Below are 15,920 nucleotides of genomic sequence, written 5' to 3'. Positions count from 1 at the left end.
TTTTTATGCGGCAGTGGCTTTTAATGTGTTACGGAAAGTTCACGTGAGGAGATTAACGAACACGCTGCAGGGATCATGGCGGCGGACTATCAAGGTGAGTGAACCAGTATTGTAACTATTAGTGGAGTAGAGTAGTTTGGTCTAGTTGTGGTGTTGAGGCATCGTACAGCGCTATCGTGTGTACATGTAAAGCACACGTGTCTCGCATGTTTATTATTTGGAACACAAATTGATCATTCATCAGCTCATGCATGATCCACTTAACACTGTTCCCCTAAAAACAGAAATATACGCACCTTACTAGTCTAAACATATCCCCTCTGCAGCAATAACTAATTGTGAACACACAATCCTCTTCACTGGTGTCATGTCTGAAGATGAATGTATGTACACTTGTAAGACTGTATGGCCCTGAAAACATCTGGTGAATTGTGTCAAACTGATTATATAGTAGTTTGTTCTAGCCTAGCTTGGGTATTAACAAGATCTTGTCTATGCACTTCTTTAAGATTATAATAGAGTTTTCTTATGTGGTAAGGGAGTGTGTAACTCACTAACAGTATTTTAAAATTTTGATTGTGAAATCTCATGATCTCAAAGAAGTATGCAAAATGTGCACCTCAGATCAATGTAATTCAATTCTAAAGGACAGATTGTGTGTTTATGTTAATGCCAGAGCCCATTACAGGCCTTCTCGGTACAACGTGCTGCTAATTCTTAGTGTTTAAAACCTTACTTAGGTACTGCTTTTTCTGATGACATAATTATGTTCCACCTCTCTGCACAGGGACACCAGTGTCAATATAATATATTCTAATGCACAAATTGGTGTTGATAAATTACAGTTCCTAGAGCCTTTCTTTCGTCTGTCTAACACTGAGAGTGGAGGTAGCGAAGTTGCTTACAACAGGCACATCATATGCACCATGAAATGAAGCCTTGTAATTACACAATGAATGTCAGATTACACAATGGAAGAACAGTAACTCAACAGGAAAACTTCTTTATTCTCTACTAACATGAAATGGCTGTTGCCTTCAACTCAATGGGAGCATGTATTTTCATAAAATGCCCAAATAAGGAATAGTAAATGTCCTTATATAGATGTACATTAGAAGCGACATTTGTTCTCTGCCTAGTACTTAACTTGATGTTCTATTTCCATTCCAATTTGAAATAGTATCTATGCCATATTGATCAGAAATAATTATAAAGCATGTGCATTTAATGGTGATAAAACATTAGTGTTACATGTGGTCTTGGTTGTACAATTTGTATCCTCATAATTATGTGTTATGTACATTTTAAGACTATTTTGATTTTACAGGGGGAATGGAAGATTCCAGGAGGATTGGGGTATGTAATTGTGTTGTGTATCTCTTAGGACATTACATATACGTAGGTTATAAAGTCTGACATGTACTCATTGTCTCCCTGCGGCATGCAGTCTGTGACTGACTTTTAAATTTATGTCAGATTTGCGAAAGGTTGGGGTGGCTTATGTTAGTCCTTCTTAAAGATAAACCACATGGATGGGGCCTCTGGATGGGTTGGTAAAACACTGGATCACAGCACTGTACTCAACTTTTCTTGGAATTTTGTATACTGCATGATGTTTGTACATTCTGTATACTTGTACTAGATACCCTTGCAAGTCATGGTGTTTAGTCTCGCATGGCCAGACTACTTTTACTCATCACCAGAGGAGGTCAGAAGCAATTAAGCCCCTTTAGAAATTAATTATGCAGAAAGCCGGAATGTATGGACAATGTAATAGTGTGGCATCATTGTTTTGCTCACAAGAATATACATACCTGGTCAGTGCACATCAATAAGAGTTATATAATTTTTGCCTCAGAATCTAGGGATTTTAACGAAACAGACTACATTACCTTAATGCGAAGCACAACGTAAACATGTGATGAGTTCCATTAAGCACCACCATTTGTGACTATTAAGGCTCACATGAATTTCAATCCTGATATGTAATTAATGTAATATTTTTAAGCTTAAAGTGCTTCCAACCTGCCCTGACTCATTACAGTGCCTCACATGATGCATAGCACTAGCTATTTTAATGAGGTCCAGCTGATTCTTCACACCTTAACCTAGCCACATGGGGGTTGCTGTTAATGAATCTTCTCCTTCATGGGTCATATTAAGGAAGAAGTGAAGAACTTTAGTTGTTGACCTGTTTGTTGTAACCTGCTGTGATAACTTAGAATAGTTGTTGCAACTTACGCATCAGTACGCATTGCATATAAATAACGATGGCTCTGTAAATATACTTTGGTGGGAAAAAGTTTGGCAATGAAAGGACAACTTGCCAAATTCACCATTGTTTTATACCGCCAAAGTTTTCTACTATACGGTAATTAATATTGTGAGACACAATGGAGAAAAAGTGATGACTTCAAAGTTGGGTCCCCAATAGTCCTTAGTCCTTGGTCCCCAGATTCACTGTTTATACCAACCCTTGGTTAGAAGTATGACTCTTAGAACCATACGATTGTGTATTTATGGTGCCATTGCTGCAAGTTGTGTGTGTGCATGTATGTGTCCTAACTCCTAACATTACAATTCAGAATGGTACACAGTAAGAGAGGTATTCTGTAGATGTAGCCACTGCTTAGGGAGTTTATTTCTTTGAGTGCTTGTGCTAATGGTAATTTTTTGATGACTTGTATGCAGGCACGGTCTAGTTCACGACTGTCACAGTCATGATAATAGAGATCGATTCTTGTGCCTATTTTTTTTTCATTGTAGTGAGTTCTATAGATATGGTAGCCCGTTTGAAAATGATGCAATCTGTTTGTGCAACTAAATTTTTATGCAACTTTTGCATTTGTCCTGGATTACTTATGAACTATAGTGTTATTCATGTGGCATGTGAAATATCTTACCCGTATCAATGGTGTTGCGTTGGATTATAGGAGCAACAAGTCAAGCAAGAGTTTGTCATCAAGTCAGAAAGTGTTGTCCCTACATTGCAGACATCAGATTGGCCATTACTATTGAAGGTATGTACAGTGTAGTTTTCTTGCTAAAGAAAACTGAGTTGTTTTCGGTTTCAACTTTCCTGGCCTTGAAATGTATGTGTTTTCTTCACATGGATGCGCGTGCACACACAAACACACACACAAACACACACAAATAATATACATGTACATCTCATCTATACAGCATTACACACAACTTATGTGTACCACTTTGTACGGCACATGTTGTGCATATATGTGCAACTGCTTGTTGATGTATACAAGTACATACTTCATGTTTCCCCTTCCAGAACTATGATAAAATGGTTGTACGTACTGGACATTATACTCCATTATTGACCGGGTGTACCCCATTAAAACGACCGATTGATCAATATGTCAGGTGAATATGATCAGTACCACATATTGTGCATTAGTATAGGACATGTTAGTGTATGTGAGTTGTGTGTGTATGTGTGTTACTATACAGATCAGGAGTTATTAACTTAGATAAACCTGCTAATCCTTCATCTCATGAGGTAAGAATTGTGTTTTTAATAGCTTATAAATCTCTAGACTTTATCTCACAATGTTTATTGATGGTTCTCATATGTTTATGTCATTTGTTTCTTCTCGTCCTACTTCGTCTTGTATTTATCAGGTGGTGGCATGGATTAGACGAATTTTACGTGTAGAAAAGACCGGCCACAGTGGCACATTGGATCCCAAAGTTACTGGTTGTTTGATAGTTTGTATTGAAAGAGCCACTAGATTAGTGAAGTCACAACAGGGAGCAGGTAAGACACTGAAACTGTACCAATAATCAATGTGTTCGTATGTGTGTACTTGTATGTACTTATCAAGTCTAGAAAGTTGTATACACATGTTGTACCTATACCTTGTATAGGTAAAGAATATGTCTGTGTGATAAGACTACATGATTCTATAGAGAGTGAAGCAGTCTTAGCTCAGGTGAGTATAGCATAAATCACCAGGTACTTCTTACTTGCTAGTAACAGACAATTGAGAAGCTGACAGGAGCACTATTCCAGAGACCACCTCTAATATCTGCTGTTAAGAGACAGCTGCGTATTCGTACTATATATGAGAGCAAACTATTAGAATTTGATACTAATAGAAATCTAGGTATTGTGGATTTAAAAAAATCACGCAAACATTCTGTGCTAATTTAGGAGTATTCTGGGTTAGCTGTGAGGCTGGCACTTATATCAGAACACTATGTGTTCACCTTGGTCTGTTACTTGGAGTAGGATCACACATGCAAGAGCTTAGAAGAGTAAGATCAGGAATCCAAAGTGAAAGCGTGAGTATCTGAAATTTATGTGTATGAAAATTAAAGAGCTATCTTTGTTGTTTTTTAGGATGGGATGGTCACGATGCATGATGTATTGGATGCACAATGGCAGTTGGACAATTCTAAAGATGGTATGAGCTAGTCTGTGTACTTGTAGTGACTTAATATGTTTTTGATTTTACAGAATCATACATGAGACGAGTAGTTAAACCATTAGAAGCATTGCTTACCAACCATAAACGAATTGTTATTAAAGACAGTGCAGTAAGCAGTTAATGTGTCATCTGCTGTATCCACTAGTATAATAAATAGGTTAATGCTGTATGTTATGGAGCTAAGGTGTTGCTACCTGGTGTATTAAGATTTGATACTGGTATTGAAGCGAACTCAGAATTGGTCATTGTATCTACCAAGGGTGAAGCAGTAGCATTAGGTATGTTAAAGAAATCCAAAGTCATGAGAGTGACAAAGAGAGACAATATAGTGTATCATACAATACGGTAGTACTGTATATTAGGGATCATGGATATTTGCACTTTCTCACCAAAAAAAATTGACCAAAAACCATCCTCACAGTACCTTCATGGTGCCTTGACAGTATTAATTACAAGCCCCAAAGTGTCTTCAGAGCGGCCAAAACCATACAAAATAAGCCAAAAATTCATCCCTCATTCAATGTCACTATGAACACTATCGACAAATAAATATTAGGAATTTTAGGGACCATAGACATAAAAAGTAGTGAAACAAGGGAGGTTACCTACACCTGCAGGTATTCTAGCTCTGTATTTTCTGTAGCAAGGATTGATTGCAGAGGCGCTTCTCTGCTGTGTAATGGGCTGAATATAGCTGAAAACAAAGTGCAATGACCAATTCAGATTGATAGCTGGGAAACATGTTCTGATGATAACGTTAAGAATGGCATACATTTAATGCAGTATGCGTTGGTTCACCAGTATGTTAAACAAATACTAGGTTCGAGTAGGGATTGTAAAAATAAAAAGTAGTGAAGCAAGCAAGGGAGGTCGCCTACGCCTGAAGATATACTAGTGGACTTTAATCTGTAATTCAGTTGTGGGTATAGACTGAAGTAGGGATTAATTGTTCACTAGCGTAACTTGATAACAGCTAAGACTACGGGCCTGATTTTGTTTTCACTGTTCAATGTCACTTTGTCCTACGACATGCCTATTGGCATATACACCGCAGTATGTACAATGCACGTATCATGGACTTACCTTTGTCTTCCTTTGTGTCTAGGAATTGCACTCATGTCGACAGCAGTTATGGCATCATGTGATCATGGTTATGCTGCTAAAATCAAGAGAGTTATCATGAGCAGAGATGTGTACCCTAGAAAATGGGGACTAGGACCTAAAGTTAGTTCTAGTAGTAAACACAATGACTGTACAATTTATTTGCTGTGTTATTTTTAGGCTTTGCAGACTAAACAACTGATAGCAGAAGGTAAACTTGGAAAATTTGGCAAACCACTACCTGGACAGGAAAAGTCTGAAAGCAAAGAAAAAAACAAGTAATATAATAATTTATATATGTGTCATGGGGTTCTCCCTCATCTGTTATAATAAGGTATATAGTCACATTTATTGCCTATGTTTATTAGTTATAAGTACTGTTCACATACATTTCCTACTACACGATTTGTGGTTTAAGACCTACGGAATTGTGGTGGTCATCAGTATCATGAGGGGCATTAATGGAGTATCTGTCTGTTCAATGAAGTGTTTAGTTTAAGGTTGGCCAGGCTCCCATCGGATTAGTAGCAATGAGTACAGAGAACCGTATCTTTTTTTTACAGTGAAGGAGAACATTGTGAACTGCTTAAAATATAATATTGGATATTAGGGATCTGCAATACATATCGATACAGCAAATAAGTATCACGATACGATACTGTACTTAGAAAATATCGATATATCGAAGTTTTCTAGTAGAACAGGTATATAGTGATTGCTCTATCACTGCAACAGTGATCTAAATACTCGAACAGAAAGCCTACCTGTGCTAAAAAATGCAACGTTACGAGAAGCCATACAAATATGCGTTTATAAGTGCTGCTGTTACTGTGTTATGGCTAAAATATTCTTACCCATGTCTTCTAAAAATAGTAGCTGTTATACTTTAAGTATAAAGAACTAGCACTAGCCATCTTGACAACTCATCAAACTGCAGAGTAATCTGGACAAGCCTTTGTGGGAGCATGCATTAAAATGTTTGTGGTAGCTAATTGTCTGGGTGGTGTAATAGAGGCAGGTATCCAGGTAGAGATGTACTTTTTAACAGCAACTCTGTTTCCATACTAAAAATCATACCAGGAACACACTAGCTATTTGTCACATCATGATCAGTATAATTATTACTGTAGTTCAGTAGCATTCACTGAATAAAGAAATTGGATACGCAATGAATGTAGAATCAGTGTTGGTTCTTTAAGGTACAGATAAATTGGATATTGTTACAACTATTAGCTAATACTCCAGTCATAACTAGCCATGACCACTTTATTATTATAGTATCGTGATACAGTATCGTATCGAACAGTTTATTGATGGTGATACACGATACACAAAATGCACTGTATCGCAGAACACTATTGGATATTCTGTTAGTCTACTGCCTTCAATAATTTATATACTGTATAGTTAAGTCTTGCAGTTCAGCAAACTTGGCTGTTCGGTGTGAAGTTAGTATAGATAAGAACCAGGATCAAAGTCAAATTGTAAAGCTTATGGCTCTTGCTATCCATGTAGGAACTGATCTGGCTATAGTGAGGGTGTGTGCCATTCTGTGTTTTCTATTTCAGTCACACACCTAGAACATACTGTAGGTAGTCTGATTTTATACATACCAAGCAGCATTCTATTGTGTTGTGGCTGTAGTGACTATAGGTGTGGGCTTACTGGTGGCTGCTATTCCGGGCAGTCACCCCTTACCTACTACCTCTATTTATGTTCGCTTCTTCTACCAAATATTAGGTGATGCTATACTCTTGACACCTTTTAGCTATCTTACCAGTACCTCCATCACAACTCTAGTAGTAGCTGTATAGTAATCAATTCACACATGTACCATATTTCCTAATATAAATTCCCAGGCTTTTGTTTATTTCTTCTCAGCATATTTGACCTGGCCTGTAAATCTGTCATCAAATCTAGGGTCTTCATTTGAGACCAGGCGTTTGTTTTGGATAGGAGTCATGGTAGAACATAATTATTTAACGGTTAGCATAGACAGCAGTGTATTGATTGCATAAACAAGGCTTTACAAACAGTTGTACCATACACATTTGCATGCATGTGGACTCGCACAGACTACTCACATGATTACTTGTCTCTTAGATGGCTCTATACTTAATGTTAATAAGTTTGATGAAACAGCAGCAACAAGGGAAAGAATTAAAGCAGACTCCATTGATAGCCCAGACCTCTATCCGAGACCAAGCATTTATTTTTCAAATGTAATGGAAACCCCTCGGCTGATAATCTAGGCGAGTGGTTATTCGAATGCGGTTTTTTATATGAGGAGCTATTAATTTATTGCAAATCTATTTAAATTTCTTTGAGTACTTTTGTATTAGCATTATTACCTTAGTAACTACTGCTTCTCTTCGTATCATACTTCTCTAAGACGTACTCAAGGTTCTACTTTTCCCAAAAGTTATGATTCAAAAGAATTAAACTTGCTGTCTGGTTGCCATCAGACCATTGTTCCTGTTTGTGTAATGGTGGGTAGCACTTAACCCTTAAAGTCGCATAAGCCGATATATCGGCCGTTTTTTAAAAGCACTTAAAATGAATAAATATTACGAGTAATGCATGCTTAAAGAATGGCTTCTAAACAGCCAGCACAGACTAGCTTATCTGATGTCATTAACTGAAAACCTTATTTCAATGGAAAGTTTATTCATTGGGCTACTTAGACAAGTATAAATAATGGTTGTAACAACAATCACTCACTTGTTATGACGCCACGAAAAATGGTGATTGTATTTCCTATTACTTCAGACGCATCGCATCGGTAGCATTTATAAAAATGTTTGACTCACGTGAGCTTTATATTGCGTGATTCATCATTGAATGGAGAGTCGAATGGTCTTTATCAGAACTTCATAGGACACACTGTGAAGAAGTTATCAACCGTTTTCTGAATGTATGTAATGAATTGTTTTCGTTTTTTGTGATGGCTTGAATTCACAGCAAGTATTGGCTTTATGCTTTCGCCAAAGGGTAAAACCCTAGGTACTGTTTTATTCCTTATTACAATACGGATAGAATGGTTCAAATTGTGTAACCTTAGTGCTTACTGTACAGAAGTTACAGCGCTTTGTTTACAGTCATGCATTACGGCCAAAATATCAGCCTATGCATATCAGTGCACTTAATTTTATTAATAATTACATGTGACTTTAAGGGTTAAACACTATCAAGTCACTGTACAGGCTTTAGATTGTGGTATCATGCACACAGTAATTAACAGATTGGTATATAATGTGATATACTAAGTAGTGATTGATCCTCTTCCGTAGGAGCACAGTGTACATTAAATCAGAAGCACCAACTCCTCTAATACAAGAAATTGGTGAATCATCATCAGGTGTAAAGGTATTTTGTAAATGTGATAAGTTGTGTGTTACTGCTCTATTATTCACAGCAAGAAATAGAAGATAGTACTGAAAATACTTTTACAGTAAAGAAGAAAAAGCATAAGAAACACAAAGAATCTGAATATGAACCGGTATGTGTGGTGTTTCCTTGACAGCTGGCCCTTGGGACCAAATCATGTATAGTGTTGTATTGGGACTACAGCTGTATTATCGGTTATCAGTTTTATAGCAAATTACAATTTTTACGTCAGCAGTCTGCATGCTTAGTTTTACAAAAGGTTAATCTTTTTTGATAAAAAGTGTGTGTTTTACAAATGTTGTTTTTTATACTTTTGTGTTACATATAAGATAGAGGAACATAAAATGTATTGACTTAAAAATATTCATGTGTAATTGCTTAACAGCCCGTGCTTGTCAGACATTTGTAAGGTAAGGTGGTGAAGATGTAGAATGAAATATGTTCGCTAGGAGATTGTTGTGGTCAAAAGCCTACAAAGTGTTAAAATTTACAAGTAATCTATGTGTTTGTCTGACTTAACGTAGTACTCAATAGCAGTTTCTAACCTTTTCATAGCTTCTGACAGAGACACGCGTAATGGGTAAATCAAGGTAACCAAATGTGTTTGCCCTATTCCGTACCACTGAAAATAGGCCTCACAAATCGTGGACTAGCAGCGACTGTTAAATGCTTTTGTAATGCATGCCACGATACTTTTTGCATGCAGATCTTCTACTGGCTGTCTTAAATATACAAAACTTACAATCCCATATCAGAGCACCTTCTACAGATTTGAATAAAACTGTCAGTTGCTTTAATTAATTGTCTAATTGACCAGAACGTTCACTTTACTGATATATTAGTTGTATCTCATTTTACAAGTACACAGAAAAATTTGGAATTTTCAACTAGAGTAGGGACCATAACGCATTGATAGAAAGTACTGAAACAAGCTGGAGTAGTGCACAATATTAAATAACAGTAAAACAATAAGAAGTGTTATATCCCTACTGTGCATTTCCATTATGGTATCTTGAGCACAGTAGGGATATAACACTTCCTATTGTTTTACTGTGATTTAATATCGTGCACTACTCCAGCTTGTTTCAGTACTTTTTATCAATGTGTTATGGTCCCTACTCTAGTTGAAATTTCCAAATTTTTCTGTGTACTTGTTTGTTAACTTTTTTTGTAAATAAATTATTATGACTGGTGAACCCACGCATACCACATCTGAAATGGCACCGCGGGCCCCAATTATCATCTGAAAAGTGAAGTATCCATTATACTTCATTGTCAGCTATGTTCAACCCATTACACAGCATTTCGAATCAAGAACTGTTCAAAAAGCACCTCTGCAATCCACGCATACCGAAAGAAATGGTGCCGCGCGCCCCAGTTATATCAATTATCGTCTGAAAAGTGAAGTATCCATTATGTTTCGTTGTCGGCTATGTTCAACCCATTACACAGCAGTACGAATCAAGAACTGTTTGAAAAGCACCTCTGCTATCAAAGTAGCTACTATGACAAATACGGACCATTTCCATTGCAAAGGGAAGCCATCATCAAATCAACACTTTTAGCTGTCAGCAAAGATGAATGGGACACAAAGGAGGACACTGGTAAGTCCATGAAGAATGCATTGTACGTACTGCAGTATGCCAAAAGGCACCTGTCAGGCCGAAGCAATGTTGAACAGTGAAAAAATCAAGCCCGTAGCCTTAGCCATTATCAAGTTACGCTTGTCTGAAGGCATCAGTCAGTCAGTTACTCAGTCAGTCAGTAGAAAATTCCGTTAAATAAATAATTTTTAAAATTCCGTAGCAACTTGTTGAAAGCGTTTCAGGTCGATTGAAAGCTTGTTTGGGCTTAGTTTCACCTAACCAATACTGCCTCATCGTCGTCAGGGGAAATTGAGGTTGTTTTTTGGGTGATATTGTTTTGTGGGCCATGCCTACTCCTTTGTGGTCCCTACTATACAGTAACTATCATACTGTATGATGAATCTATATGCAAATGTATGTGACCATGGTACATTTCCCACAGGGTACAGAAACAGTTAAAGTAAAGAAAGAGAAGAAAAGCAAACACACTGAATTAGTAGATGAATAACACATCATTATATGTATGTATGTATGATATCTATGAGTAATGTCCCTAGTTTTTTTTTCTTAATTCCAATATTGCTACTAAGTGTTTTTATAGCTACCGGTATATTCTTTATTCATTTTTGTAGCTTTCAATGATCCTTACTGTCTAAAATCTAGATTTTCAATAGCAATTAGCTGTATACTTTGGACTGCCAGTTGAGTTCTAGTTACCAGACTTTGCAATGAGAGAGTGCTCTATATATATAGCCTGATTTATACCACAATAGAGCTGACAGTATAGTGCATTTTCATTAAATCTTGAAATGATTGCTGTTAGGGTAGTTGCAATCACAGTATATCCATAACAATAACAGCCAAGATGTGAAAAAACAAAGAAATGGCTGTGATGGTAGGTATAGTGGTGAAAAATTTAATGACGACAATTCAGTGTGTCAACTTGCCTTCTCCAGTTCAGTACCAAATTTACCTGATATGTTACTAAAAATTTTGCCATTAGCCTACCATCACAGCCATTTCTTGGCCACCACCTTGGATTTCACATCTTTTTCACACCCTTATTTCACAGCTTAGCTATTTGGTATAAACATCACTTCTTTTTATATACTCCAAAGAGCTTCTTTTGCTTGTCTTTTTTTACTGCACAAAGGAGGAAGAGATCAAGAGCTGAATTCTTTTGTGGATATTTATATTTTGCTTAAATATTTTTAAAAGGAAAATTACCATATGAACTCTCCTACAGGTTGGCTGCCTTCTCTACAAGGTAACTTGTTTGTAGCTGAACTCTACAGGGTGACTTGTTTATGAACTCTCTACAGGGTGACTTGTTTGTGGCTGAACTCTCTACAGGGTGACTAATTTTCTAGCTGATCTCTACAGAGTGACTTGTTTGTAGCTAAACTCTCTACAGGGTGACTTGTTTGTAGCTGAACTCTCTACAGGGTGACTTGTTGTTAGCTGAGCTCTCTAGGTTTTGTTGTGTAGCTGAACTCTCTACAGGGTGCCTTGTTTTGTAGCTGAACTTTTTGCAAGGTGACTTGTTAGTTCAGGTAGCTGAATTCTCTCCAGGGCGACTTGTTTGTAACCGAGCTCTCTACATAGTGACTTGTAATATAGTTGAGCTTTCTACAGGATAACTGTTTGTAGCTGAACTCTCTACATGGTCATAACTGAACTCTCTACAAGATGACTTGTTACTTACTGAATGTTCTAATAGAGTGACTGCACTATTAGAGTATCTCGATCACCAATTGTTACATGTCAGGGGCAGGTCTAGGATTTCCCAAGGGAGGGTGCTAAGCTGGGAGCATCTATAGTGGGGGCTGACAACTAGTTGATACAACTAGTAGCTAGCTAGTAAAGTGAGCGAAGCATGCAGAGTATGCTTTAACTAAGGGGGTCTGGGGGAAAGGATGTAACATAATATTATAGTTGCTGATATCAAAATGACTGATGGATGTTGGATTGATTTTATGAAAATGAGTATGTCGTACAGGTGTACATTTATGGTAGCGTGTTAAGTTTGACAAGGCGTGTTTTGTAGTTGATTACATAATCATTAAGAGTATATTTAGTTGCATTATGTTGAATTATTTCCAGAGCAGAGATGTTGCATATAAGGTAAGGGTGCCATAAGGGAGAACAATAAAGTAGTGATCTAACTACTGCTAAATACAAAGTTTTCTTGGTAGAAATGTCAATTAATTGAGTGGCTAAAGGTACATCTTGGTAGTCCCAAGGGTTCTGTAAGCTTGGGTCACTGTGTAGTTATAGTGACTTTTCCTATGGATAAAATAATACTAAAATTATGGTGAGTATTACTAGTTTTGATTATAGTGTCATCTATGATTCAGAAATAGGATGTGGGAAATTTTGTGTTAAATAAACTTGTTGATTTAAAAAAAAAATTTGTTTCAATCTCTGAACCAGTTAGCCATGGAGTCAAGGAAGTTTTATAGAGTCAAGATGTTCAAGAATTTGTTTATAACATTTTTGCATCATCTGTGAACTGATAAAAATAGGTCATTAACGTAGATTAGAAATAGAAGTGGTCCAAGGATACTCCCTTGAGGGATACCAGATAGGACTGGAAGGAGGGTTGAATGAGAGCCATTGAGGCGAACACATTGCTGTCTGTTGTTGAGGTAAGATTTAAACCACCACCAAAGATCACCGGCGATACCAATTCTCTAAAGTTTAACTCAGTGGTTTTTATTATGAATTCTTCTAGACCACTGAAAGGTTATTTTATGATGATTAATACACTGATTTTCAGCTAATTCCTACAGCAGTTTGCCTAGTATAGGCGTGGTAGCTAAACATTTGTATTCACACAACGTAATCACATACTTGTTATACACTGTTGGTTATTGCATCACTCTTCACGGTCGTAATCTTGAATTCTTTCAAACCACCAAAAGGCACTCCCATGATGGTTAATCTAACTACAAACCAATTTTCAATTGCTTCTTCGAAGTGTAGGAGGTAAGACAGAAGTATGATCGTATTTCACACAAAGAAGTGGTCATAATGAATCTTGATCGTATTTCCACCAAAATTGGTACTGAGATTTGCTGTAATAACCCCCTTTAAGTGTGCCAAATTTCAGCTTGATTGGAGTATGTGTTTGTGTTTTATGGCAGATTTTGCAAAGTGTGTGAAAAGAACAAAGAAAAAAAACCTGAAACTTTGTCTGGGACGATTTCCTTCAAATTTGCTGGGTATGTGGACTCCCCTACCTGGCGGGCATCTCTAAAGCAAAATTGGTTTCAACCAGTTAAGGGATCGCAGAGCTTCATATGTGTGAAAATCATGTTTTCTTTCTTCCTGTCAATACTACCCACATTATCCACAGTGTGGCATGCCAGCTTCTTGGGCTGCATGACATGCTACCGTGTGTCTTGATATTAGGCTCACATTTTCACAATCATTGAAGTAATGAGGGTAGGTGTACAAGGTCCCAGAGTTTTTCTGTGTTAACTTTAGTGTTGTTTTAGTATGGAGTTTTAGTTATAGTTGTAGCTAGTTTCATCAATAATTTTAGTTTTAGTTATAGTAATCTTTCTTAATTCTTTTTAGTTATTGATTTAGTTATGGTTATTCACTCTTTGTTGTCTTAGTTCTAGTTCTAGTTATAGTTAGAAACATGAAAACCTTTTAGTTTTAGTTACAGTTTTAGTTATGTACATGAAAACCTTTAGTTATTGTTTTAGTTGTGCGTAAGAAAACCTTGTTTAGCTTTAATAGTAAGCACCAAGTGACTATATTTTATGTGAATGAAACTCTTGTTATAATTTCAGTGCCATTTTTCCAGCTTAGTAATACAAAATCTTTGTATTACAAGACCTGTCAATTTTTTTATAATATAGATTAAAACAACACTTAATACAGTGCATTTGACGCAATCTCTGTCACAGGTATTCCTTATTCTTTCTTAGCAGAACTTCCCTTTCCAAGTTACTATCAGTAAGTCTGTTGCGTTTGCCAGATGTCGATTCCCCACTTGTAGAAAATACTCTTTCAATAGGGGCTGTTGAAGCAGGTATGCATAAATGTAGCCATTAGCTAAAAGCATTAAATTACAGTGACCATTAACAAAAACGGTTAGCATACTATAGGCCATCACTACTACCTAGTACCTACATTATTGAGTTCGTGAATTTTGGTCAAACAGTTTTTATTAGATATAGATTTAATAGTATGTACGTAACTATATGATATAGATATTTTAGTTGCATGTAGTTTTAGAAGTAGTTACAGTTTTAGTAATAAGATCAACTTGCTATATTGTGAGCAGTTTTAGTTTTAGTAATAATATAGATTTGATTTTTGTTATAGTTTAGTGATTATATACATTTGTTTTTAGTTATAGTTTTAGTTAACTTAAATATATTCACCTTACTAAAAGTACTTTTAGTTTTAGTTACAGTTGACTGAGTCCACGATGGCCTGATCACTCAAAATATCTCCAGATTAGGTAGATATTTCAAAGTATGGAACTTAATTCCATGAAAATAGATCAATACTCCCTAATAGAGCAGTCAGTGGAAACTGCAATAGAACACTCAAATGCAGCTCCTTAGATCGATACTCTCTAATAGAACAATTACTTTAATAGTAAAATATTAATACTCTAATAGAGCATTCACTGATTAAAATGTTCCAAGACATGTACAATTGTAACAATTTAGGAACATAATAGGATTACTGTAAGAGCATAATGGGTGAAAATTTTGGGAAATTCTTAAAAGCATATGCATTTTGGGCAAAATTTTGAGCATATTTGACTCAGGCCTATTCTTATCCCTTGTACAGTTGTAGTGCACATGTTTAATGATGTACATAGAAATAAAGCTTTGTAAAATTGAATCTGGGTGATTTTGGAATGCATCCAGTGTATATACCTGTATTTGGTGACTGCTTTATAGTAGACTCTTGGGAATCACCCTACTATAATTATATCCTTAAAACACTGCAAATTTGAGACTCCAGATTTCCAATATCAGGGTACCATAGGTTGAGACACAATTTGAAACTTTATTTCTCTTGAGCCAGTGGCTCATACTAGTATTGCAGTGGAACTTATCTGGTCAACAAATTAGAGACATACACTGTAAAAAATTAGTAGTGAATTTCACTACTAACTTCTGCCACAATACTCACTATTTTTGTGTAGTGACGTTCACTACTTTTGTAGCGACCTTCACTACCTTTTTGTAGTGACCCTCACTACATTGTAATGAACGTCACTACATGGTATATAGTGACATTCAGTACAAAATTAGTAGTGAACGTCACTACACAAAAATAGTGAGTATTGTGGCAGACATTAGTAGTGACGTTCACTACATTTAGTAGTGACCTTCACTAGTTAGTTTTTACTGTGTATGGTTGA

General features: G+C 36.4%; 2 protein-coding genes across 2 annotated transcripts in view; one reads left to right on the top strand and one right to left on the bottom strand.

Moving 5' to 3' along the window:
• LOC136249398 (H/ACA ribonucleoprotein complex subunit DKC1-like) lies at positions 1 to 11,099 on the top strand. Its single transcript, XM_066041381.1, has 17 exons — positions 1 to 94; positions 1,328 to 1,356; positions 2,934 to 3,020; positions 3,290 to 3,381; positions 3,469 to 3,517; positions 3,640 to 3,775; positions 3,886 to 3,950; positions 3,998 to 4,124; positions 4,172 to 4,302; positions 4,361 to 4,424; positions 4,478 to 4,557; positions 4,606 to 4,726; positions 5,554 to 5,672; positions 5,730 to 5,827; positions 8,840 to 8,915; positions 8,965 to 9,048; positions 10,965 to 11,099. Exons 1-17 carry the CDS (start codon positions 76 to 78, stop codon positions 11,028 to 11,030), a joined length of 1,443 nt encoding a protein of 480 aa, XP_065897453.1. The 5' UTR covers positions 1 to 75; the 3' UTR covers positions 11,031 to 11,099.
• LOC136249412 (proline--tRNA ligase-like) overlaps positions 1 to 15,920 on the bottom strand; it is a 64,587-nt gene that overhangs the window by 17,156 nt on the left and 31,511 nt on the right. The gene's annotated exons all lie outside the window — the stretch shown is intronic.

Source organism: Dysidea avara, chromosome 3 (genome assembly GCF_963678975.1).
Source record: "Dysidea avara chromosome 3, odDysAvar1.4, whole genome shotgun sequence".
In the NCBI taxonomy this organism is placed as follows: domain Eukaryota; kingdom Metazoa; phylum Porifera; class Demospongiae; order Dictyoceratida; family Dysideidae; genus Dysidea; species Dysidea avara.
Note: the sequence above shows the minus strand (reverse complement) of the source record. Positions and strands in the feature narration are given on the sequence as shown.

Coding starts and splice junctions, on each gene's coding strand:
- LOC136249398 (XM_066041381.1), top strand. Junction 3,951..3,997: donor GTGAAGCAGTCTTAGCTCAG/GTGAGTATAGCA, acceptor TGCTAGTAACAG/ACAATTGAGAAGCTGACAGG. Junction 4,125..4,171: donor TGATACTAATAGAAATCTAG/GTATTGTGGATT, acceptor GTGCTAATTTAG/GAGTATTCTGGGTTAGCTGT.